The sequence below is a fragment of the Salvelinus namaycush genome, chromosome 38 (genome assembly GCF_016432855.1).
Source record: "Salvelinus namaycush isolate Seneca chromosome 38, SaNama_1.0, whole genome shotgun sequence".
Lineage (NCBI taxonomy): Eukaryota > Metazoa > Chordata > Actinopteri > Salmoniformes > Salmonidae > Salvelinus > Salvelinus namaycush.
The window spans coordinates 11102952-11129175 of NC_052344.1; the positions used below are offsets into that span (position 1 = coordinate 11102952).

At 43.7% G+C, this 26224-nt stretch overlaps 2 protein-coding genes across 2 annotated transcripts; both read right to left on the reverse strand.

Annotated features, from left to right (window-relative positions):
- Positions 1-2641: 2641 nt before the first annotated feature.
- On the reverse strand, positions 2642-9183 carry LOC120031824 (caprin-2-like). Its single transcript, XM_038977644.1, has 20 exons — positions 8947-9183; positions 8755-8817; positions 8574-8660; positions 7773-8002; positions 7544-7626; positions 7256-7396; positions 7100-7140; positions 6730-6963; positions 6484-6582; positions 6341-6442; positions 6066-6150; positions 5921-5973; positions 5668-5796; positions 5456-5566; positions 5209-5352; positions 4924-5074; positions 4540-4654; positions 4158-4236; positions 3974-4037; positions 2642-3879 (listed from the first exon to the last, which is right to left on the reverse strand). Exons 1-20 carry the CDS (start codon positions 9181-9183, stop codon positions 3299-3301), a joined length of 2829 nt encoding a protein of 942 aa, XP_038833572.1. The 3' UTR covers positions 2642-3298.
- Positions 9184-15440: 6257 nt separating this feature from the next.
- LOC120031964 (SIN3-HDAC complex-associated factor-like) lies at positions 15441-25605 on the reverse strand. The gene is made up of 6 exons (XM_038977843.1): positions 24980-25605; positions 20597-20724; positions 19885-19984; positions 19506-19620; positions 19103-19253; positions 15441-17334 (listed from the first exon to the last, which is right to left on the reverse strand). The coding sequence occupies exons 2-6, from the start codon at positions 20722-20724 to the stop codon at positions 17130-17132; spliced, it is 699 nt and encodes a 232-aa protein (XP_038833771.1). The 5' UTR covers positions 24980-25605; the 3' UTR covers positions 15441-17129.
- Between the last annotated feature and the right edge of the window lie 619 nt (positions 25606-26224).

A 26224-nucleotide genomic window follows, 5' to 3' on the forward strand; every position in this document is an offset into this window, starting at 1 on the left:
TTGGGGAACCGATATATACATGCCTGTAAAACAGAATGGTGGTGGTGGGGGGGTTACTATTACACACCATATAATCATATTCATTGTGTTTCTGGTTGTAATGTAGACAACCTGTACGTACCATACTCGATGGGTGACCTGTCTGGGGAGTATGCAGGCCATGGAAGAACTCCAACATTGTCACCCTCCAGGAATTGTGTACAGATCCTTGCGACATGGGGCAGAGCATTAGCCTGCTGAAACGTGAGGTGATTACAGCGGAAGAATGGGCCTCAGGATTTCGTCACGGTATGTCTGTGCATTAACACTGCCATCGATTAAATGCAATTGTGTTTGTTGTCCGTAGTTTATGCCTGCCCATACCATAATCCCACCGCGACCATGGGACACTGTTCACTACGTTGACATCAGCAAACCACTTTCCCACACAACGCCATACACGTGGTCTGCAGTTGTGAGTCCGGTTGGATGTACTGCCAAACTCTCTAAAACGGCGTTGGAAGCGATTTATGTACACAGGTGTACCGGTTTAATGACTTATGGTCAAGAAATTACACAGCTGTACCTGTGTAATGATCATGCCGTTTAATCATTTTATTGATATGCCACACCTGTCAGGTGGATGGATTATCATGGGAAATGCTCAATAACAGGGATGTAAACACATTTGTGCCACAGTGTACATACATTTAAAACGTCACACAGCCTACATATTAGTATATACACACAAAATATCTAAGTCAAATAGGGGAGCAGTATTGTGCAATTAGGTGTTGCTTTATCTGTTTTTTTAAACCAGATTTGCTGCCCACTTCTGAGATGGAACGGAGTTCCTTGCAATGATGGCTCTATATAATACTGTACGTTTTCTTGAATTTGTTCTGGATTTGGGGACTGTGAAAAGATCCCTGGTGGCATGTCTGGTGGGGTAAGTGTGTCAGAGCTGTGTGTAAGTTGACTATGCAAACAATTTGGAATATAACACTCCCAATTGAAAGAAAAGTGATGCAGTCAATGTCTCCTCTACCTTTAGCCAAGAGAGACTGGCATGCATAGTATTGATATTAACCCTCTGATTACAGTGAAGAGCAAGACGTGCCTCTGTTCTGGGCCAGCTGCAGGTTTTCTAGGTCCTTCTTTGCAGCACCTGACCATATAACTGGGCAATAATCAAGATAGGATTAGAGCCTGCAGGACTTGCTTTGTGAAGTGTGGTGTCAAAAAAGAAGAGCATCTATAAAAGAACATGCACATTTGTGGCCTGCTGGAGGTCATTTTGCAGGGCTCTGGCAGTGCCCCTCCTTGCACAAAGGCAGAGGTAGCGGTCCTGCTGCTGGGTTGTTGCCCTCCTACGGCCTCCTCCACGTCTCCTGATGTACTGGCCTGTCTCCTGGTAGCGCCTCCATGCTCTGGACACTACGCTGACAGACACAGCAAACCTTCTTGCCACAGCTCGCATTGATGTGCCATCCTGGATGAGCTGCACTACCTGAGCCACTTGTGTGGGTTGTAGACTCCGTCTCATGCTACCACTAGAGTGAAAGCACCGCCAGCATTCAAAAGTGACCAGAACATCAGCCAGGAAGCATAGGAACTGAGAAGTGGTCTGTGGTCACCACCTGCAGAATCACTCCTTTATTGGGGGTGTCTTGCTAATTGCCTAAAATTTCCACCTTTTGTCTATTCCATTTGCACAACAGCATGTGAAATTTGTCAATCAGTGTTGCTTCCTAAGTGGACAGTTTGATTTCACAGAAGTGTGATTGACTTGGAGTTACATTGTGTTGTTTAAGTGTTCCCTTTATTTTTTTGAGCAGTGTATTAACCAGATACTCAAGTGGCCGCTCTAACAACGGAAAGTGTCATAAAAAAAGGGAAGGCAGTCGAGAGGTGGGACCATTCTAGCCAATGAGAGGGCAGATACATGTGTGAACAGGCACAACTCCAAATTTAACAATCATTGACTGCCATACAATAACTTGTTGCTTGGTGAGCATAAAATAAAAAAATCCATCTGTTGCAGACGACAGATTTTGGGACCTGTTGTCTCGGTCACTTGGCCTCTTTCTCTGCTGTACTGAAAGAGTTCAAAGCTATTGTACTTTGTGTGCATGGGATATGGTAGTGACGTTACACACTTGTGTGGTATTTCTTACCATTTGCTAGTATCCCTCTGTCACTAGCCTAAGATTTTACATTCATTTAACAGTGTAATTATACCTGTAGGAATAGCCACCTACTCAGACTAATAAATTCACTGATCTGTAGGCTGAGGTGCTAATGTGAAGAGTGACATCATTTGACAAACCATGCAGAGATGACAATTTATCCTTTGGAAAAATGTACTCGCCTTTCCGCATGGACTGTACATTTCAAGATGCATGTCGTTGAGTAGAACTGTACAGCATCTAAAATGCATTTATCAATTGAGATACAATGCCATAGCCTACTGCTAACTAAATGAATGGACCAACCCCTACAAGTGAAGAGGTAGTGCCATGCAAAAACAGAAGGCAACTCTTATCAACTGCTGAAACGTTGTTTTATTCAGGCACATTGAGGGATCACATCTCCATAGACAATATGGCCTTTAGTGTTCAGAATCAGACAATACCCCCCCACCCAACCATTTTAACCCGATCACCCCACACAGCAAGGTAGCATAGAATGCATTTAAAGTGCTTAGCATTGTCAAGTACAGTCCATTATAATTCATATTTCGCCAACCATACATTAGCCATTCAATGAATTTACCCAGTCATTCAGAAAACAAAGAAAAAGCCACCAATTCATAACATTTAATTTAAGGTCTTAGAGACCTGACACATTGTAACTAAAGCGGACCTGCTACTAGAACTATAAGTGTGACACCCAATACAGCAGCAGTAGTGTATAGTAGAGGCAGCTATTCACAACTATTCACAATCTAACAGTTTTAGTCAGAAAATGGAGTGTCGGTCTCTAAGCACCACAACCAAAAACCACATTCATGGGAAAATGCTCACATTATGGGTCATGAAAGGTCAAGCCAGCAGGAATTCTTCCCCTCAACCCCTTAGTGACCCAGAAGTAATTAGTGGTTGCAATTTACAGGGTAAACAAAAGGGTGATCCTAAAAGGTTTGAATATTGAACACACCCCATACACTCAAGGACTGGGGTAGGCAATGAACCCAGCACTGGGTGGGTATGCAGTCTGACCACATGAAATGGAAAATGTCAGTTTCTCCTTTTAAGTGCAAAGCAATATTCTCTCCTCCACCTGTATCCTCCATGTTGGCTCAAGAGGCCACAGTAGCTCAGTCCTGGTAGAGCAGGAAGCCAGAGAAAGTGCTGTACTTCCAGCTGCTGCCATAGATGGAGCCGCGGTGCAGCCGCAGCCACACCTGGTCTCCCTGGTACAGCTGCAGGATGGAGTGGTTGCTGGCCGTCTCGTGGTCCGGAGCCCCGTCGTTGGCGTACGCAGACACCATCACCTCGTCGTTGCGCATCAGGTTGACGTAGAGCGGCACGTTGACCGCCAGCTTGAGGATGTGGAAGAGGAAGACGTAGGTGCCGTTGGCTGGGCAGGTGAAACGACCCACATTGGTGTTGAACATTTCCCCCAGGTTGCTGTGGAGCTGGTCAAAGGCGATGGGCTGGTCCAGGGTGCCCGGGGTGTAGTTGGCTGTGCGGGCTGCTGTGAAGGCCACGCGGAGGAGCTGGGGATGCTGGGGGAGCGGGTACATGGGTACGTGCATCAGGGTGTGGGGGGCATGAGGGGTCACCTGGGGGGTGAGGTCCATGCCAACACCCTGCAGCGAGTCGCCGTGGGCGGAGTCCACCAGGGAGTAGTTGCCCTCCCGGTCTGGGCTGCTCACCTGGGAGGAGTCACTCCAACCTGTTGCGGAGGACCAATCAACTGCCAGTTAACTAAGCCCCCAAAATACCCAACCAATCAGATGTATCAAGCCAGAAGAATGACGTGAACTTACCACCATTGTGCCTTTGTCCTGCATTGCCTCCACCACGCCTGTAGCTGTGCTGGTAGCCAGTGTCCTAATGGTGAAGAACACACCACTAGACAAGTCAAAACCTCTAAAACATATCACTTCAGCAATCTATACTAATGTAAATAAAATATCTGATTGCTTCCCGAATCTGTGTGTAGTGTCTTACCCGAGCGCCGTACAAGTGAGCCTGGGGGATGAAGCTTCCTCCTGGGGAGCGCAGACCAGCCCGAAACCCATCAAACCCAAGGGGAATGGGGACAGACAAATTGGATTGTGAAGGCTAACGCAAAACCTTGTAATATTATGATAATGTCATGTGGAAACTTGTGAGGCAAGGGAATGGAGTTCACTTGATCCAATCCATTTAAGGTTTAGAAGCTCAATCTGAATCAGTAGGAGACATGCATAAGCAGAACAAGATAGGAGAGGGAAAGGATGAAAGATGGGATTGAGGGATGGGAGAAGACAAGATAAGAGGATAAATACCTCTGTGCCCACCAGAAGAGCGAAAGTAGGAGTGTGCCAGTCCCTTGCCACCACTTGCAATACCTCTAACAGATCCTTTGTAGTATGATTGGTCAGAACGGCCCATGGTGCCACAGGATTGGCTAGGGGACAGGAAGATCTGCCCACCACTACCCACCAGACATTCAGACTGGTTCACTGCCCAAGGGAGATAAATAAGAGTAGACTGTCATATTCATTAAGAAGAATACAGACAAACAAGGGGTGTATTCATTACGTCTTGCAATGCAAACCGTTTACCAATATAAGAACCAAACGACAACAGGAAGGGACCCAACTGAATGTCCAATAGAAACGTATTTCTTGCGTATCGAATACACCCCTGGTCTTGCCCAATAAACGAATTTGAGTTTTCCGTTGCAAAACGTTCCCTATTCCCTGCCCTAATGAACACAACTCTGGCATACCCGACTGTAGGTGTTCGTCCTCCGACGGAGCAAACTCCGGTGGGGTCTGGGTGCTGGTGGTGACATAGCACAGGTTGTTGGAGTCCGAATAGGGGATAATATCGGATTTAAAGTCTCCAGTCGGAAGTAAGGGGGCGTTCACCTTGAATACCTTCAGAGACAAAACAGACCCAAGACTCATACTAAAATGTCCCTCAGACTACCTAGGAGTGCATTTTATGGGTATTCAGACTAAAGCCTGTTGCCCATTCTATGAACACGTTAAGTGTGGTAGGGTAGACTTACCGAATGCATGGTCTGGAAGGGGACCATGCTGAGTGTACGTCTGCTGGGAGGGGTAGAAAACGACTGCCCCTGGGTGGGGGTTGGGGTACAAGGAGGCACCACCCCGTTACAGGGGGATTGCTTCCCAGATTCAGAGATGGTAGTCTGGGTACAGATAGGGAACACTGTCAAGGGAGACAAACAAAACCAGAATAGTATGCACTTTAGACTTGCCGATCCTACATGTTCAGGGAATGAGTCGTTTTACCCGAGCAGAGGTCTTCTCGTCCAGGGTGATGGAGATGGAGGACTCCCCACGGTAGAAGGGAGGAGGAGAGGGGCAGGCAGTCTCACTCTCAGACAGCAGCAGACATGGATCCTGGAGAGGACAACCATTGTGCTTTATAACAATTGTGGAACTAAAAGAAGAAAATGTCATTGTTTTAATGGGTCTCATTTAACAGATAGGGGTGTTCTTACAATGGTTATGACGTGAGCTAGGTCCTCTGTAGTTAGGTCCAGCTCACAGCTCTCTAGACAACCCCCGTCTCCATTGGTCAGATTGGGTTCGTCATCAACAGGGAGGAGTTTAGAAGGCAATGGAGTGGACTGAGAGAGGACAAAAATATTCAACTTAAAATACTTACTCCAGCAGTCAAAAGCTTAACAGAGCCCTGGTCAAAATTAGTGCACTAGAATATGGTGCCATTTCACACACTTCTCCAGATCTTACATGCAGTGTTTTGGGTAGATGGTCCACTGGGCTTCTCCTTGACTCCCTCTGTACTGTTAAGAATAAGAGGTAAAACATCTGTTAAGTATTGACTGTTCTGCTAGAAGTCAGCCACTTAAATGACAACTTTGTTGTGGTAGGCTACCGAGTGGAGAGGAGGATCCAGAGGCACGCCGGCCCAGTCTAGGATGGCCGTTAGTGGGTGATCCTTCTCCATCCAGAAGAGAATCCTGGAGACAGGGGATTAATCCAGCATTGTATTTATTAGACACCCAACAAAACATTGAGGGACTACATGGACTTAACCAATAAGAACATTTTATTTTTCACGCAGTGCCCCGTGGTAAACCCGACCCAGGTGGAACATAGGAAATGATCCATGACTTTTCACCTGGAAGTGATCTCTGAGCAGTACTGTACCTGCATGAAGCTGAAGGAGCCTCTGATCTTGGTCATCAGGTCCTCCAGCTGCTGCTTGCGCAGGATGGGGTCCTTGGGCAAGGAAGACTGGGAGTTGAACACCTCCACAGGGGTGTCCACACGAAGTGCCTGATGGAAATTACAATGTGATGGCGTAATATGGACAGGTCCATCAAACGTAAGAGACGCAAGAGTCTACTCACAGCTGTGGCGTCCCGCTCCCTTTTGGACTTCGCTCTTCTCTGGGGAAACAGAGTCATTGAGTTGTATGATTGATCTGAACTAAGATCAGCTAGCCCAATCCCAGTGTTAACCTTGACCATTATTAGAGGTCACAACTAGTCTCAAGTTCCAACTGCCCTGAGAGTTTAGGTATAAGAATATCTCACCTGTTTGGGTTCAGCATTTTGTTTCTTGGTAGTAACCGGCACTTTAGAGATGAACACAGCCGCCCCTCTCCATGGTTTCTGGATTACAGGCTGAGTGGAGTCCGACTCCATATCCCACGAGTCTGGTGGCTCCTGTTCCTTCATGGCCTGGAACTCAGCCTTCCAGTTCTGAGTAACGGGAGTGTCTCGACACCCATTGGGGTCTGTGTCAGGCAGGTAGTGTCTGTTAAGAAACTGGCATCACCCACAGACTATCACCACAACAGTACGATATCCACAGTGCATGCAGGTAAATAGCTTAAGGAGAACGCTGGTTGAACGTTGAAAAAGTAGTGGCACACAACTTGCAGTAAATGTTAGAGGTTCTTACCTCTCTGCTAGGCACGTCTTTTTTGTTTGACGTCATTAGGGCTGCAAGGCAAAATAACATCCAGCTAAATGACAAAATGTTGTATACATTCATTGTTCTATACCCAGCCTGATAAGTGGCTTTTGAATAAGAATATTTGCACTGTTGTAGACTTACTAGAGAGGCTGGCTGTTTGAGACACCGTCTTCTTGGTCATGGGAACCTCTACTTCCTTGGGACTCTTGCTCGGAGGCGGCGGTACACAATCAAAGTACCCACAATCCATCAGCTTCGCCAACTTAGCCTTCAGGACCTTGTCTGGAAACATTTAAAGGCATGCATTTTAAACACGGCAGCTAAAGTAGTTCAGCAAATGGCAGATAAAGTTGAGGATACCAGTCATAGTAAATGGAGTATCTGTGCAGGTGTTTAAAAAGGTACAGGTGAGGTAGTGTTTAAACTCACAGGTGGTTCCAGCTATTGGTTTATTATTCCCCTCCAGCAGGTCCAGGTAGACCAGGGCTGCGCTCTCCATCTGCTCCTCCAAACTGGGACACAGTAGAAAGGGATCAGACTAGTCTTCAATCAACACAGACGTGCGAGATTGCGTTTCATAATAACTTATGCTGTTGTCCCTCAACTCCAACAGAATGTGTGTGTGGGGTGTGTGGTGCGCACATCTATTCCCCAGTACCTCACATTGTTGTCCCTCTTCACCCCCAGTAGTTCAGCGAGCTCAAGCAGGCTTTGTAGCTCTGCAACCTGGAGCTTGCGGGCAGAGAGGAGGTCCTCCCTGATGTGCTCGTGCTGCAGCAGGGTCTGCAGGAGGAACTTAACCTGCAGCACTACACACAGCCTCCTCTTCTCTACCTCCTGCTTGGCCATCTGCTCCTTCCTCAACGCCTTCTTCTGGGCTTTTAGCAGCTAAAGGGGGGTGGTTAGATGGATTCTATGGACCAATCCCAAAAATACTCCTACACCTAGGCCTGATCACTAGACCAATCGACTGGCTGTTGTGGATTTCAAATGTCTAAATGGGTGCAAGAAAGTCCATTATGTTGTCTTGTAAAAATACAAGATGATTCATCATGAGTCTGGACAACAACAAAAAAGTGATCTGTTGACCAGCTAATAGTTCTACATTACTGACACTGTATCTGACCATGCACTTAGAAGCAGGGAAAGTCAAAACTAACCATGAAAGCAATCAAGCAGCAGAATGGAACAGCAGTGTTCCAACTCAGCTCTGTAATGGGCTAAAGCCACCCGTGTACAATCCATTGACGAGGCTGGACTCCAATCCAATATGTCATAGCCTTTCTACCCTCATTGACCTATTATCAGACGCTTGAAATGAACAGAGAAGTGTTATTCTGACTATGCATAAGAAACTACACCTGGTCTACCAAGGAGAATGCATGTGGTGCTGCTCTGCCCATCCCCATTCATACACACAGCAGCACTATGATAAGCAATGGCTAACAGAGATCCTTACTTCCTGTGTTAGGCCCCCAAGGGTCTTGTGCAGCTCCTGGGCAAACTGCAGGTTGTGGATCACTTCATCATACTTCTCCACTGCATCCTGACATTGAAAGAGTCCAAAAGGCAACATCTCAATCATCTGGTTGAAAGAAATGTACTGCTTTTATTACCACAATTAGAAATCGTGTTCTTACTATCTGGTCTTGATTGAGTGATTCCCCATGTTTCAAACGCTTCCTGTAGTCTTCCAATTTAATCTGTGGATACAAACACTTACAATGTCTTCATTTTACGGTAACATGCAGGAAACCCTGAAAGGAACGGTAACGTCTCCTCCTACTGAAACACCCACCAAACCCCTAATCATGTCAAGTCATCCATCCTACCTTCTTTTTCTCCAGGTTGCGGATCTTGTGCTTGAGGCAGATGAGGCCATCCTCGATGTAACTCTCGTAGCCCTGGTAGATGGTGGTGGAGGCTGCCAGGGCTAGCTGGAGAGGACCCAGCCCACCAGAGGAGCCCATCTTGGGGCTACATGCCTTCGGGCTCCCCTGCCTCCCCTTCTCGGAGCACTCAGGTGAAGGAGACACATCCCGGGCTGGGGATGGAGACAGCTGCACCATGTTCAGATCCTCACTGGAGGGGGTTCAAGACAGAACAGGTAATGGTCATGACTGGTGTCCATAGGATGAAAATGTTAGCCATGAAATGTGTGATCTTCTTGCGTCATCAATATCAGATGTTGCTTTAATGGGCCAATTTAATTTCTAGTGGAAAGGATGTCTCCTCTCCCCCCATCACTATGAGTTTCCATAAATGTGCTAATATTCTAGTAACGCGCTAGCCTCAACCGCCTCTGGGTGATTGCCAAACCCGTGATAGTGCATTTTTGGCCATTGCACAGCCGGTGTGATTACGTACGGTGTTGATGGATTTTATTAATTAGAGAACCGTGAAACAGCAGGTAGACATCACATAGCACGCGACAACGTTAAACAATGGTTATTATTTAAAATTATTCCCAAACACATACCCAATGTGTGCGCATTTAGTGTCGGCGACGCGATTCATCTCATGCTTAAAGTTGTGTATTTTTTTAAATGTTGTTTGGGAATCAGGCGTGGATGTTCATTCTATGGAATCTTATAAAAGGCTTCCATCTTACTCGGTATCACATTCTTCAGACCCGCCGTGCCCGCATCTCTTCTTCAAAAGCCTACTCTCTCTACGGAGTACAGATGCCACAAACACATCCCAAACCAACAGTATAAGAATTAACAGCAACTCGAATACTGCATTTCTTAACCCATTATACAACTAGTATGGAGTTCTTGAAAAATCTGTAAACATTATAAATTGAAAACCCATGTCGTCATCCTTGACAAAAACAAGTGCCACGTAAAGAAAACAGCTGACTAACCTCGTGGCTGGTTGTGTATGTTGAAAATGCTGTTGCTGCAAGTCCCGACGCTTGCTATCCAAACGCCAAATAAAGTACTGGTAGCCCTCTCTAACCCGTCCAAACAGTCATGTTATTTTACAGAGGGAAACGAGTGCGAACTCATACCTTTATATAGGCCTACCTTTCTACGCCCAAATATTGAGGGAGTTCGATTAGGCCTAATTGCAGCGGGCTATGGCCCGTGACATAAATGGGCAAAAGCGGGGAGGGAGGAGCGACCTCTCAAATCGATCAGTAATCTGTGCCGCTCGGTCTTGTTGTCAAGAAGGCAGCATACATAGTTCAGAAACAGAAATATATTTTCCATAAAATATATGTTAGAATTTTCCATTTTGTTTTATGTGGAAAGGCAGATAAAGCCTTTTTATCAAACGCGTTTATGCAACAACAACAAAATAAATTACTTTTGCATGTGAAAACAGAATCCTGCTCATTAAGCCTTCTCCATCTGCTTAACCTACATCACTTTTATTTTGAGCCCACTTCGCTGTCGGCCAAAATGGGGGACCTGGCTCATGCCTGGGACTGGTTCCAAAACGTAAACAAACAAACTCGGTTCCGGGGGGGTTCCGGGGCATTAATCGAATTCTCACATTTGGACTGCTGGGGCACAGAAAATCGACGTGACGTCATATAGCACCTGCTTTGCAAGCGCATCCACCTCCAATCCTAATTTAGGGTTGGGCGGTAAATCGTATAAACTGTATATTTTTTATTTACTATATACCTAGTGGGCTACACCGGTAATTCATCCACGAACCGGTTTGGGTTTTTATAATTTTAATGTTTAGTTTGTTAAATGTCAAAATTGAGTAATGGAAGTAGAACAATTATAACCAATTTTTTTATTTCACCTTTATTTAACCAGGTTGGCCAGTTGAGAATAAATTCTCATTTACAACTGCGACCTGGCCAAGATAAAGCAAAGCAGTGCGACACAAACAATAACACAGAGTTGCACATGGAATAAACAAACATACAGTCAATAACACAATAGAAAAATCTATATACAGTGTGTGCAAATGAGGTAAGATAAGGGAGATAAGGCAATAAATAGGCCATAGTGGCGAAATAATTACAATTTAGCAATTAAACACTGGAGTGATAGATGTGCAGAAGATGAATGTGCAAGTAGAGATACTAGGGTGCAAAGGAGCAACAAAAACAAAAATAACAGTATGGGGATGAGGTAGTTGGGTGGGCTATTTACAGATGGGCTATGTACAGGTGCAGTGATCTGTGAGCTGCTCTGACAGCTGGTGCTTAAAGTTAGAGAGGGAGATATGAGTCTCCAGCTTCAGTGATTTTTGCAATTCGTCCCAGTCATTGGTAGTAGAGAACTGGAAGGAAAGGCGGCCAAAGGAGGAATTGGCTTTGGGGGTGACCAGTGAAATATACCTGCTGGAGGGCGTGCTACGGGTGGGTGCTGCTATGGTGACCAGTGAGCTGAGATAAGACGGGGCTTTACCGAGCAAAGACTTATAGAGGAAAACATAGAACTTACGGCCAAAGACACTTTATAGTCTATAACTCAGTGTTGGGACCATATACATTATAGGGACAGCTTCCGAAACAGAAAAGGCCTAGAAATCGGTTCAAAATAAGAACTGCCATTGAATCAATAAAAAATATATTGTCACAGAGGAAAATCAAAAAAATAACTAGATTTTTTTGACTAAATAGAGGCATATAAAGACAAAAGAAACGTAAGTGTGTAAATAACACGAGTGCATGAAATGAAGAAAATGAAGGACTACAAGGAAATGGTGGAATTGAACAAATAACTTTAGTTCTAATCTAGAGTGAGGCTACAAGAGGATTTTGATTCCTATGAAAAGTTAATAGGATGCTTCAGTCAGTTCTGTCCTATTATTTTTGGTTGACGTTTAGAAGAGTATAAAGTAATCAGTTTTAAAGCCAATTTTCCTGTAATTCTTAACATTGTTTTCATGTCTTATGAAGTGTTCATGCATTGCCTTCTGACAGTATTCATCCCCTTGATTTATTCCATATGTTGTTGTGTTTCAGCCTGAATTCAAAATGGATTACATAAAAATGTCACCCAACACATATATTTAGAAATTTTACCAAATTTATTGAAAATGAAATGCAGACATGTCTATAAGTATTCACAACCCCAAGTCAATACATGTTAGAGTCACTTTTGGCCGTGATTACAGCTGTCTTTCAGGGTAAGTCTAAGAGCTTTTCATACCTGGATTGTACAATATTTGCACAATTTTCTTTTTAAAATTCTTCAAGCTCTGTCAAGTTGGTTGTTGATCATGGCTTGACAGCCATTTTCAAATCTTGCCATGGATTTTCAAGCAAATTTAAGTCAAAACTGTAACTAGGCCACAGGAACATCAACGTTGTTTTGGTTAGCAACTCGTATATTTGGCCTGTTTTTCCTTTTCACTGTCATTTAGGTTAGTTTGTATTGTGGAGTAACTACAATTTTGATCCATCCTCAGTTTTTGCCGATCACAGCCATTTAACTGTTTTAAAATTGGCCTCATGGTGAAATCCCTAAACAGTTTCCTTCCTCTCCTGCAACTGAGTTAGGAAGGACGCCTGTATCTTTGTAGTGACTGGGTATTGATACACCACCCAATGTGTAATTAATAACTTAATAACACCATGCTCAAAGGGATATTGAATAACTGCTTGTTTTATTTGTACCCATCTATCAATGGTTGCCCTTCTTTGTGAGACATTGGAAAACCTCTCTGGTCTTTGTGGTTGAATCTGTGTTTGAAATGTACTGCTCGACTGAGGGACTTTACAGATAATTGTATGTGTGGGGTACAGAGATAAGGTAGTTATAAAAAAAAGTATGTCCATGTAAACTGAACAAAAATATGAAAGCAACATGCAACAATTTCAAAGATTTTACTGAGTTACAGTTCATATCAGGAAATCAGTCAATTTAAATAAATTCATTAGGCCTAATCTATGGATTTCATATGACTGGGCATAGGCCCACCCAATTGGCATCCAGGCCCACCCACTGGGGAGCCAGGCCCAGGCAATCAGAACGAGTCTTTCCCCACAAAAGGGCTTTATTACAGACAAAAATATTCCTCAGCACCACCCCAACAGACGAAAAAGCCAGATGTGGAGGTCCTGGGCTGGCGTGATTACATGTGGTCTGCAGTTGTGAGGCCGGTTGGAAGTACTGCCAAATTCTCTAAAACGACGTTGGAGGCAGCTTATGGTAGAGAAATGAACATTAAATTCTCTGGCAACGGCTCTGGTGGACATTCCTGCAGTCAGCATGCCAATTGCACACTCCCTCAACTTGATACATCTGTGGCATTGTGATGTGATAAAACTGCACATTTTAAAGTGTACTATAGAGATTAGCCTACTTTATAAAGACTGGATTTCACACAATACATCATTATTCAAATAGTTTTATGACCAGAAAAAACATGGTTTGTTTGAGGATGATGACAGATGGTTTTACTATAAAACACAAACCATGTCAAAACAGGGCATCTTCACGTGGGCAATAAAAAGGAAATATACTTGAACTGAAAGATTCTACACGCTTGCTACAAAATTAGCAACAAATCAGTATTAATCACTCAGGCTGTAGTAATGATACAGGCTTTAAATATCACCTCCAATTAGAACTCTTAGATAAAAACATAGTTAAATACAAAAAATATATACATTTAGGCTACACACAACACTCATTACTACACAAGCATCTTTAGGACTCTGTTGAACTGGTTTGGTTGGTGGGAAGATGCCTAATGAATGCAGGTGTGCACCCTTTATACTAGGAATGGCCCTGCCTCTTTCCAGGTGGTCATAATTGGGTTTTTAATTTTCCCGACAAGCTTTTCCCCAAATCACCACCAAGGGCCACACATGCCTTTATAATACAGTATGATAGTACTCTTTTGTGTCTAATGTAGACCATCTTCATGATGGCTGGATTCAGACAGTATAGTCGAAGTACAATCATTGAACTAGTCATCTTTCAATGGCATTATAGTTAGTTATACTTTTCAGCCATGCTATTGTATCCTTGTATTAAAAGGGACAAAGCTTCAAGAAGATTCATGGCTTTTGTGTAAAGATACATATCTGGCCAAAACAATTAGGCATATTCCAGAGATAGAGAAAAAAGAGAGAGACTGATACTCAAAAGCAAAACTACATTTAATGAACAAGTTTAAATGGTGTATAAAAATACAAAATTAGTTTTGAGAAAGAATTGGAACTTTCCAAGACAGATAAATAACAGTGCATATCTACCACATGTGAGTAGCACTACCACATAAAATAAGCACATTCTACAGCCGTATAGGAGATCTCAGGAGAATTACGCCTAGTTAGTTTACATAAACCAAGCTATGAGTAATAGTATAGTTTTGATACAATCCATATCACAGTATATGGCAACATTTACATAATGTGAATTCAATAGTACAAGCCCCCTGAACTTTAATAGAACAAAGGTTATGGTAGGTTACAGGAGAAAGTAATAAAAATAGTCAACAATAACCAAAAAATGATAAAACACATACAAATAAATTAACAAAGAGAAATGACCACTTCCCCTAACATTCAATCAATCCTGAAGATTAAAGGAACATTAAACAAACTTGAGTCCATGTCTGATGCCTTTATACATAAATACATTACAAATTTGGTTGCGTAGTAAAGCTTTGATCAAACCATGGTGACCAATCTGTATGTTGAAATAGCTGTCGTCATACATTGAGTGTAGAAACCATTAGGAACGCCTTCCTAATATTGAGTTGCTCCTTTTGCCCTCAGAACAGCCTCAATTCGTCAGGGCATGGACTCTACAAGGAGTCGAAAGCGTTCCACAGGGATGCTGGCCCATGTTGACTCCAATGTTTCGCACAGTTGTGTCAAGTTGGCTGGATGACCATTCTTGATACACACAGGAAACGGGTGAGCGTGAAAAACCCAGCAGCGTTGCAGTTCTTGACACTCAAACCGGTGCATCTCACACCTACTACCATATCCCGTTCAAAGGCACTTAAATATTTTGCCTTGCCCATTCACTCCCTGAATGGCACACATACCCAATCCATGTTTCAATTGTCTCTAGTCTTAAAAATCCTTATTTAACCTGTCTCCTCCCCTTCATCTACACTGATTGAAGTGGATTTAACAGATGACATCAATAAGGGATCATAGCTTTCACCTGGTCTGTCTGTGTCATGGAAATAGGAAGTGTTTTGTACACTCAGTGCTAATATTAACCATAAGCAGAGAATAAAATACTGTATATTGAACATGATAGCTTACGGAATAATGAGTTTGCGTTCATTTGGCATGTGAGCTTGCACATCTAGATACAAATACATTGACTGAATGTCCACAATTAGGCTGCACGCATGCATTGACAGAGCTCTGCAATACCCCCCCCCCCCCCCCCCCGGGATGCAATGTAAATACAGGCTTGAGTCTATTTCACTATAGAATAAAATGCTAAGACAATGTCAGTGTCAAATAAATCTTACCGTGTTTTGAATAACATTTAAATTATATGAACAGTAGTGAATATGCATGAGGTACAGAACAAGAAAACACATTTCTTGAAATAAAAGTGAAGACAGAAGTAGCCTACATGAGGGATGAGGGAGGGGTTTAGATTAAAGTTACCTTGTACTGACAATTGTATAGAACCAGCCATGACAGTTTTGGGACATGTACTAAGAACTAAATGTTGGTGGCCTATTCACTACGTTGTAGTCTTGTCCATTTATATTCAAAAATATATTCAGAACTGTACAGTATTTTGCACCAAACAGAGGCAAAGTGACAGACAAAAATAGTGTTATTATTTCACCCCTAAGGTCATCATGCTAAAGATGTAGATGGATTTGTACAACCGAGTCCTGCAGGACTTGAACAGTTCTTGGAAAGCGTCAAACCTAAAGTACAATTACAAGGCATCAAATCTCTCAATAGGAGAAAACCAGGGAATCTTTTTGGTTGGCCCACTCAGCTAGTCTTTTGACATCATAGGCCTAGTTCCATTCAGCATCTTAGCCCCTTCCCAGAACCCTGTTTGTGTTCAGAGATTTGAAAGGAATAAATAAGTGTCCACTATACCATCACCTTCAGATATGCTCTAAGGGGCTAGGAAACTAAATTATACTGTCCGTAGACTGAGATAGGAAGTGCTCAAAAAGTGCTGCTCCAAGGTCAGTTTGTGGGTTTTAGCTTATATTGGGTCAGGTGAGGACTGGCGATCGAGAGCACTTGCATCAGGATCACTGCTTAGAGGGCACACTACAGGCTCCCTTTAAACGTTTGAATATGCTCTGTACGTACATCCAAAGACACTGAACAAGATCACTGGCCTTACATATTAAACGTGCACTGGAAAGAGTATAGTATCAATACCTCAACAGAGTACACCTGGCGCACAATCAAGGGTGGATATGACATTGGTTGTGTACACGTGTCCCTTTACAGAAGAATAAGGCTCTAGACAAACTCTTTAAAATTGCATCATTTCTTCCCACTTTTCAAACCTCTGACATAATTTGTCAAATGGCATTTTCTACAGCTTTACCCTAACAATATTAGGTGTCTGATCAGTGACCATGTGGCGTAAGGGAAAGAATAGAGAGAAAAAAAGAGAATGCATCCTTTCAGGAAGGGACCAGGACCGAGGTGTGTGTGTTTGCACGCACATATATGTGTGAGGTACAAGACAGGAGAAGGCAGTGTGGAAGGCTGTTCTCTATCCTAATGGATATGGCTCTATCCTAATGGATATGGCTCTATCCTAATGGATATGGCTCTATCCTACTACAAAATGTACAGTTCCAGAGGTCTCCATTGCTCATACAGCGTTTGTGAATCCAGCATTTCATATTGAAAACAAATTGTGAATATTCACAATCTCATAGCACTCAGAGAGAAAGAATCAATATTTGTTAACAGATATAATAGAACAAACCTCACTGCATCCGGGTACAGAACACAACATTTGATAAGTAGTCCAGCCGCTCCAGGACGTCATAAAATCCCAACGGTATCCATCTGACTTCTTTAGAGTGTCATGTGACATTATGACATCAAATCCCCACTCTTCCTTCCCCTCCCCTAATCGTCTTTAACCTGGGGGGGCGGGGGGCTGTTCGGTGGGGCGTGGCGCATCACGTTCGCTCTGCTCGCCTGTGCTTCCTCCTCTCCTTCCTCTTTTGGCTGGTGCTGCCGTATCTTCTGGCAGCAGGGCTTGTAGAGGTGGGGGTCTAAGAGGACCTCTCCGAAGCGTCCCTTGTAGATGATGCCACAGCACACTTTCTGCCTAAAACCCACAGAGGACGGTCAAGACAGCAAAGCACTATAGTGAGAGAGGGAATCAAATAAAACAAATGTACCATGAAGGAAGATTAAATAGGGCTAAGGAGTTAATTTTTATCTTGCATTTATTTAACCAGGTAGGCCATGTGAGAACAAGTTCTCATTTACAACTGCGACCTGGCCAAGATAAAGCAAAGAAGTGCGACACAAACACAGCGTTACATGGGATAAACAAATATACAGTCAATAACACAATAGAAAAATCTATATACAGTGTGTGCAAATGTAGTAAGATAAGGCAATAAATAGGCCATAGTGGCGAAATAATTACAATTGAGCAATTAAACACTGGAGTGACAGATGTGCAGAAGATGAACGTGTAAGTAGAGATACTGGGGTGCAAAGGAGAAAAAAACAATATGGGGATGAGGTAGTTGGGTGGGCTATGTACAGGTGTAGTGATCTGTAAGCTGATGTTTAAAGTTAAAGAGGGAGATATGAGTCTCCAGCTTCAGTGATTTTTGCAGTTCGTTCCAGTCATTGGCAGCAGAGAACTGGAAGGAAAGGCGGCCAAAGGGGGCTTTGGCTTTGGGGGTGACCAGTGAAATATACCTGCTGGAGCGCGTGCTACAGGTGGGTGCTGCTATGGTGACCAGTGAGCTGAGATAAGGCGGGGCTTTACCAAGCAAAGACTTATATATGACCTGGAGCCAGTGGGTTTGGCGACGAATATGAAGCGAGGGCCAGCCAACGAGAGCATACAGGTTGCAGTGGTGGGTAGTATATGGGGCTTTGGTGACAAAAGGGATGGCACTGTGATAGACTGCATCCAATTTGCTGAGTAGAGTGTTGGAGGCTATTTTGTAAATTACATCGCAGAAGTCAAGGATCGGTAGGATAGTCAGTTTTACGAGGGTATGTTTGGCAGCATGAGTGAAGGATGCTTTGTTGCGAAATAGGAAGCCGATTCTAGATTTAATTTTGGATTGGAGATGCTTAATGTGAGTCTGGAAGGAGAGTTTAGAGTCTAACCAGACACCTAAGTATTTGTAGTTGTCCACATATTCTAAGTCAGAACCGTCCAAAGTAGTGATGCTAGACGGGCAGGCAGGTGCGGGCAGCGATCGGTTGAAGAGCATGCATTTAGTTTTACTTGCATTTAAGAGCAGTTGGAGGCCACGGAAGGAGAGTTGTATGGCATTGACGCTCGTCTGGAGGTTAGTTAACACAGTGTCCAAAGAAGGGCCAGATATATACAGAATGGTGTCGTCTGCGTAGAGGTGGATCAAAGAATCACCCGCAGCAAGAGCGACATCATTGATGTATACAGAGAGTCGGCCCGAGAATTGAACCCTGTGGCACCCCCATAGAGACTGCCATAGGTCCGGACAACAGGCCCTCCAATTTGACACACTGAACTCTGTCTGAGAAGTAGTTGTTGAACCAGGCGAGGCAGTCATTTGAGAAACCTAGGCTGTTGAGTCTGCCGATAAGAATGCGGTGATTGACAGAGTCGAAAGCCTTGGCCAGGTCGATGAATACGGCTGCACAGTATTGTCTTTAATGATGCATTAATTATGAGGAAATACAGCATCTGAACCCAAACTGGTGGAGTATAACATGGGATGTATTCATTTGGGCAGACGGTTGCAAGGCATTTTGCAACAGAAAACGAGTGTTTCTCATTGGACAAGTTCATGTAATTCCTCATTAGTTTCAGTCTTTTTGGTGCCTGATAAATATGACCCTGATTCCACCAGACCGGCCATTACCTTTTCCAGTAGGTGAGGTCCAGGAAAGAGAAGACTGGCGAGTGGGTGGCACCTGGTGAGAGTTCCACGTCCGAGCCCTCGTCTGATTGGGTGCTGTAGCTTGGAGAATGGGCAGGGGAGGCACTGGAGGTGGTGCTGTGGGCGTCAGAGTCTGTGGGGGCCAGGCAGAGCACAATCAGAAACTCTTCTCAACTTATTCATAACATAGCAGGCATGGTTCAGATATACATCTAATATTCATTTTGGAATTAGTCCAAAAATATAAAATCGAGGTCTCTTGTTTCACAGCCCTTTAGGAAGGATAAATAATGGAGAGAAGAGTTGTGGTACATTTACTTTTGAAACACCAAAGTTTGCACTTCACAAGGCAGCGTAGCCGGGAGACAGAGTATCAGCTGCTTACTGTGTCTCTTGAGCTCCTTCTGCACTCGACTGATCTGGCTTGGCCTGGCTCTCTTCATCTTCTTGGACCTCACTGTCGTCTTCCAGCTTGACCCTGAACCTTTAGCATCAACAACCTGTGACACAGGAGAGAAGGGTTGAGTGACATCAGAGCAGGATGGATGTCTGTTTCCAAGGTAACTGCATGAATGTATAGAATGGCCTACAGGATAGGCAAACAAACAGGGTGTACTGCATCTATGGAAAAGTGGTTATTATACACCTACAGGTGTTGTGTCAGTCACTCCCTGTAATGGTGTTGTCTTAAGACTTATTATTTGGAATACTGAGAGTGGATGGGAGTAGGACAGGGAGTATGGATGGATTCTGAGAGGCCTTACATGATTCCAGTTCTTTATGGATCCGGCTGGGAGTTTCTTCCACCTTTTCACCAGGAGAACACAGGCATTACAGATCTCCCCAAAACGCACCTCACTCAGCCTGGAGGGACACATTATAGGGGCGAGAATGAGGATGAGTTTCATATGGAGAGAGGTGTGTGAGAGAATGAACGATGACAGCCTTGAAGCTCAGCGTGTGGCTATTATTATCCCTGCTCTAGTCAGTGGGAGTCGGTCAGAGCTATTTTCTGCCAGAACGCTTCTCCTGTTGACTCACATCACCGGTTACCATAGCAATGGACTGACGCATACTGGCCCGGCCAATAGCGGAGAGGCAGAGTGACAAGGTGAGGATGTAAAACTCTTTTAAAATTCTGGTTTCATACAAAAATGTCCTAGTTTGATAAACTCCATGGGTAAAATACTCAATTATTTAGGTTATTGCATTGGGAGTTAAAACAAAAACGGTCTCCAAAACGGAATGAATATCTAATTGCATTACAGAGTGCATGGCTGTAACAAGGGGTCGCATAGTCATTAGAATGAGGATGGACAAAAATCCTAAAAAGAATGCGATGACTTGACTGTCCAAATCTGACAGAAAGTCTTAAGGCCTCAGACCTCTCTACCCCCAGAGAGAAGCTGAGAGCTGGACCTGCCCAGGGTCTGAGCTCTTGGTCTGAGCCAGTGTATAGAGGAGTGGTCCACTCACCCGAAACAGCTGTGAAAGTCCCTCTCGTAGCGCTTGCTGTCGGTGAAGCGGGAGCTGGAAGACTTGGCCCGACAGATACAGCAACCGTCTAGGCTCCGGTACATCTTGGGCTTGTGGAAGCCAAACATCTGGGACATACAGGAGATACAGGAATGAAGCAATGATAGCTTACACTCACATATGTTTATGTACAATCTATGGATATGTAATCTGGCAATAAATATGATGACACACCCATCGGTCTATTTCTTGCAGAGGATAGCCTAATCACTGATTCAACAGTATACAGGTCGGGCGACTAACTTTTCATTCAAAGGTTGACTGTTCATAAGAGTTTCCTGTCCCTGAACCATCTCTTCAGGAGAGTTCAGTTCACAACAGCATGGAATAACAGTCTTCATAATTCACGCACATGGCCGTAACTACATACGAGGACACAGAAGTCCGGACCTCGGTCATTTTGTCTAATGTGAAAAAAGACCATTTTAAAACCTTCCCACGACTCCCGTCTACAGATCCCCCAAATAAACAAAACAACTCTCGAAGAAAGACTGCAGAACTGGTAAATCGTTTCTTATAGATGTGTCAGTCAGGTGGCTAGCTGAGGTAACGTTTAAGAGTTCTGGCTAGAATGACCAAACCAGCTAGAAGGATGAAGTAAGCTACCGTTAAACGGAGCCTACCTCAACAGGATATTTTTTTTTTTTTTACTAAGTAGTCATAACTTTGCTTTAAAAGAGACCAAGTAGGCTACTGAGAGATCGTGGTGAGGCTGAGGCACGCGTGCAGGAGAACGCAGAGGCAGCACTCAGAGGTTAGTACAGTGGTTCCCAAACTTGGAGTCAGTGCCTCATGTGGGGCGGTCTTTTGAGAAAATCTGTAAGATTATCATCAAAAAAGTTACAAGATTAATATACATCTACAATAGATCAATATACATCTTCCCTATAGGCCTATATTAAAATGCTAACAATACAGTTCTATAGAAATTTAATAAGTTTCCATTTCATCTGATGCTACAGTGGGAATCATTTATCATACTTCCTCCCTGAACATTACAATTGTATAGCTAATAGGCCGTGCTTGTAGATTGACTGAGGTGAAACAACCTACAGCAGCCAAGATGATAACGGCCAGAGTCATTTTTGTTGTTCTCCAAATAGCATTTTGAAGGGTTTTAATTGTATAGAAAAGCAGTAAATGAGCTTCAGGACCTCACTAAAACCCTGGTTATTGCCCTGTTCATGCATTATTATGAACATAACACAGTCATAGGCCTGCATCACACAATCCCTGTGGAGACGAGCCCCCTTAATGCTTGCATGGCCCAGAGTTCCAGACAGAGAGAACTAGGTTATCATCACGTCAATGAGCCCGGAACAGGACAGCCTGTCCATGTACCGTGACGCTGTTATGCAACCACAGTGCGGATGCAACGAAAAGCCATGTGGTCCCGACTCCCTATAGCAAGGATGCGGGCACGTGGTAGCATCCATGTGATGCTCGATTGTCCGTGGTAACAGATCCGATTATGATGTGAAAATGGATAAAAGGGAGTTGATACATCGTGATTAAAGCTTTTTTTGTTTCATCCTGCCAAAGACATTAAAAGGTTAAGCTAACCGCTGTGAATGTAATAGCCTACCTACATTTAAAAAAAGAAGATACACTGTAAAAGCCATACATGTGGTCAGCAGGACCGGTCGTAAATCTTTAGCGCACAAACGATTGTATAATACCAGCTCTGACGTAAATTCAAAAAGAAAAAGAAACGTCCCTTTTTCAGGACCCTGTCTTTCAAAGATAATTCGTAAAAATCCAAATAACTCCACAGATCTTCATTGTAAAGCGTTTAAACACTGTTTCCCATGCTTGTTCAATGAACCATAAACAATTAATGAACATGCACCTGTGGAACGGTCGTTAAGACACTAACAGCTTATAGACGATAGGCAATTAAGGTCACAGTTATAAAAACTTAGGACACTAAAGAGGCCTTTCTACTGACTCTGAAAAACACCAAAGGAAAGATGCCCAGGGTCCCTGCTCATCTGTGTGAACGTGCCTTAGACATGCTGCAAGGGGGCATGAGGACTGCAGATGTGGCCAGGGAAATAAATTGCAATGTCCATGCTGTGAGACGCCTAAGACAGTGCCTCAGGGAGACAGGACGGACAGCTGATCGTCCTCGCAGTGGCAGACCACGTGTAACAACACCTGCACAGGATCGGTACATCCGAACATCACACCTGCAGGACAGGTACAGGATGGCAACAACAACTGCCCAAGTTACACCAGGAACGCACATTCCCTCCATCAGTGCTCAGACTGTCCACAATAGGCTGAGAGAGGCTTACAAGCCCTCCGTCCAGCCTGTTGTAAGGCAGGTCCTCACCAGACATCACCGGCAACAACATCACCTATGGGCACAAAGCCACTGTCGCTGGACCACACAGGACTGGCAAAAAGTGCTCTTCACTGACGAGTCACGGTTTTGTCTCACCAGGGGTGATGGTCGGATTCGTGTTTATCGTTGAAGGAATGAGCGTTACACCGAGGCCTGTACTCTGGAGCGGGATCGATTTGGAGGTGGAGGGTCCATCACGGTCTGGGGCGGTGTGTCACAGCATCATCGGACTGAGCTTGTTGTCATTGCAGGCAATCTCAACGCTGTACGTTACAGGGAAGACATCCTCCTCCCTCATGTGGTACCCTTCCTGCAGGCTCATCCTGACATGACCCTCCAGCATGATAATGCCACCGAAGAGCCCGGATCTCAATCCCATTGAGCACATCTGGGACCTGTTGGACCCCCCAGAAATGTCCAGGAACTTGCAGGTGCCTTGGTGGAAGAGTGGGGTAACAGCAAGAACGGGAAAATATGGTGCAGTCCACGAGGAAGAGATGCACTGCAGTACTTAATGCAGCTGGTGGCCACACCAGATACTGACTGTTACTTTTGATTTTGAACCCCCCTTTGTTCAGGGACACCTTATTCCATTTCTCTTAGTCACATGTTTGTGGAACTTGTTCAGTTTATGTCTTATGTTCATACAAATATTTACACATGTTAAGTTTGCTGAAAATAAACGCGGTTGACAGTGAGAGGACGTTTCTATTTTTGCTGAGTTTATATAGGCCCAATAGCCAACATGCTTCGAAGGATGCAGGCGGGGCGACATGGTGCCGACTGTACACTGAACTGGTGATGTGCTTGCGAAATTTACTACGTTCAAAATAACTGCTTTCAATCGTTTTTTCATCAATAATTGGATCAAATGAAAACAACCACTGCATTGTCTACTGGTTTTTAAAATTACATTATTTAAGTAAAATAAAAAAAGACTTGCATGTGTCGAATGTACATCGATCACCACCCACCGAGAAAGCATAGTCCCCTCTAGTTCTCCTGCGTCATAAACAGCATCTATATTCAGACACAATTTGACCTTACGAGTACGAATGCTGCTTCTACCAGTTCGTAAAACCACCCAAAACAATTACTACCACGTGACACTCAACACCGCTGCTGCTATACTGCATCTTTCTCCATGTCTTTGTTTTCCGAATTACTGTGCGTCAGTGCGCAGTGGGAAGGTTCCAAACCCACCGCCGGACTGTAAACACATGCACGTTTCAGAGAAGCTGGTTGCTACCTACTTTTAGGAAGTTTATTAACACAAGTGATAATTATTTAAAGTTAGAAGACCTGAACAGTCCATGCATGCAAACAAGTTACAGGGTTGAACAATATTGGAAGGGGACCAGTAGCATGTTTGGCGCTGAGCCACACACCCACCTACCACACAAATGTCACTCACACCCAAAATGTTTTACTCAGATTGTAATCGAAACTTGATAAAATAAAAAAAGGTTATAACACAACGAAATGATTAACTCCTTGTCAAGTATTCTAGCCTACACTGTTTGCATTGAAGGTTTTGTTGATGCGGCGGTATGGTGTCTTGAAAACGAAACCAGCCTGGTCTACATAACGTATTTATGTTATTTGAAAAAAAGAATATTACATAACTATTTAAAATAGTGTAGGTTAGAATTGTTGTGTTGTTGCACAAAAACAAAACATTTGTTGGACTCTAGTCCTGATCAAAGAATGTGAGCATTCATTGTCACTGGATGCCAAGCAGAAGAAATGAGCGCCCAACACGAATACCATTTCCAGTGTGTCATTCGCTGACAAAAAACTGAAATAAACATGAATTAACTCAAAGTTTAAAACAATTTAGAATAATAAAGAAACGTTTGAATGGCTTTTTAGAGATATTTAACCATGTTAAATAGCCTACATCCTCGAATAACTTCAGGCATACTGTGAAGCTTGACAGACAGCCAATTCTATTTCAAACAAAGTAATGTCCTTACCTTTATTTATAGTCAATGATGAATGAGTTGTAATAGTTATAAAAAACGTCGTTAGTAAGCTATTTAAACTCATGTAACACTGAATACACCATTAACGTCCACACCGTTCGGATGTTGCCGTTTTACTTGCGTGTCTGGGGGAGAATCTCAATTGTTTTAGCTCGCGTCCTCTCTCAACTTGTTTTCAAAACCCATTGGAGGAAAATGTCAGAGGGGCGAGACCTCTGGCTCTCTGATCCAATGGGTTTTGAGAAGGAAGCGAGGACGCGAAGACTCCCTAGGAGTATTCGAGATGTTTACGCATGCGCGTTTGGCAACGCCACCATTTTCTGATTTTCTTCAATCAAACCAATTTACATACGGAACTGTAGTTTTGACTGCGTCTGCATTCTATTGCCCATACAAGGAGGGGAATTACGCGGGAAATGGGGGGTGGAACCAGTTGAAATCTGTGCGCTGTGAATCGAAGAAAGGAGGCGTGACTACTCCGAAAATACAGAGGCAGCATGTCTGTAGGTAGGCTACGTGTGGTACGTGTAGCACATTAGGTCGTTTTAACAGACAATTTAGTCTATTTTAAACAAGTAGTAATAATGCAATAAACACATGAAAAAGTTATTCAGCTAGAAAACATTCGTAAAATAACAGGTTGTACCATGTAAGTAACAATCATTGTTTTTGGTAGTGAAACAGGAATCAGAAGTTGCTCAATGAGTTAAATGTATTGTTTGTCATTGAATTCTCATGAGGATCATATCTCATCTCCACCCATAGAGGTGATCTCAGTATCACAATGGACATGTATTTTACCCGAGGGCTGTGCACACACACACGAATCAAACATATTGAGCAAGTTTTTAATGAAGTGCATCATTAATATCAGAACAGTTATCATTTACTTTTACATGGACATAGGACTCCGTTCATTACATGATCTCCTCCCACTGGACATACAGTTTACACATGCACTTGTAGGAAAGGAAAGGTTCCGTAGTAGCATTGCCTACCTAGTAATGTTAGGACAGATATTCCACCCAGCGGGCGACAGCGTTTGTCAAAGGTTCATGTAACATAAAGACAAACGTACAGTACAGGACTACTGAATGAGTCTAGCTGTAGTGGTGTGTTAGGAGAAAGTACACAGTCGAGTCGCAGAGTACAACTGCATGCAGTAGCACTTTAGGAGATGCAAAGAGGGACCCTATTCTCTCTACACTACTGTAGACCGACACTTTGCTCACAGCT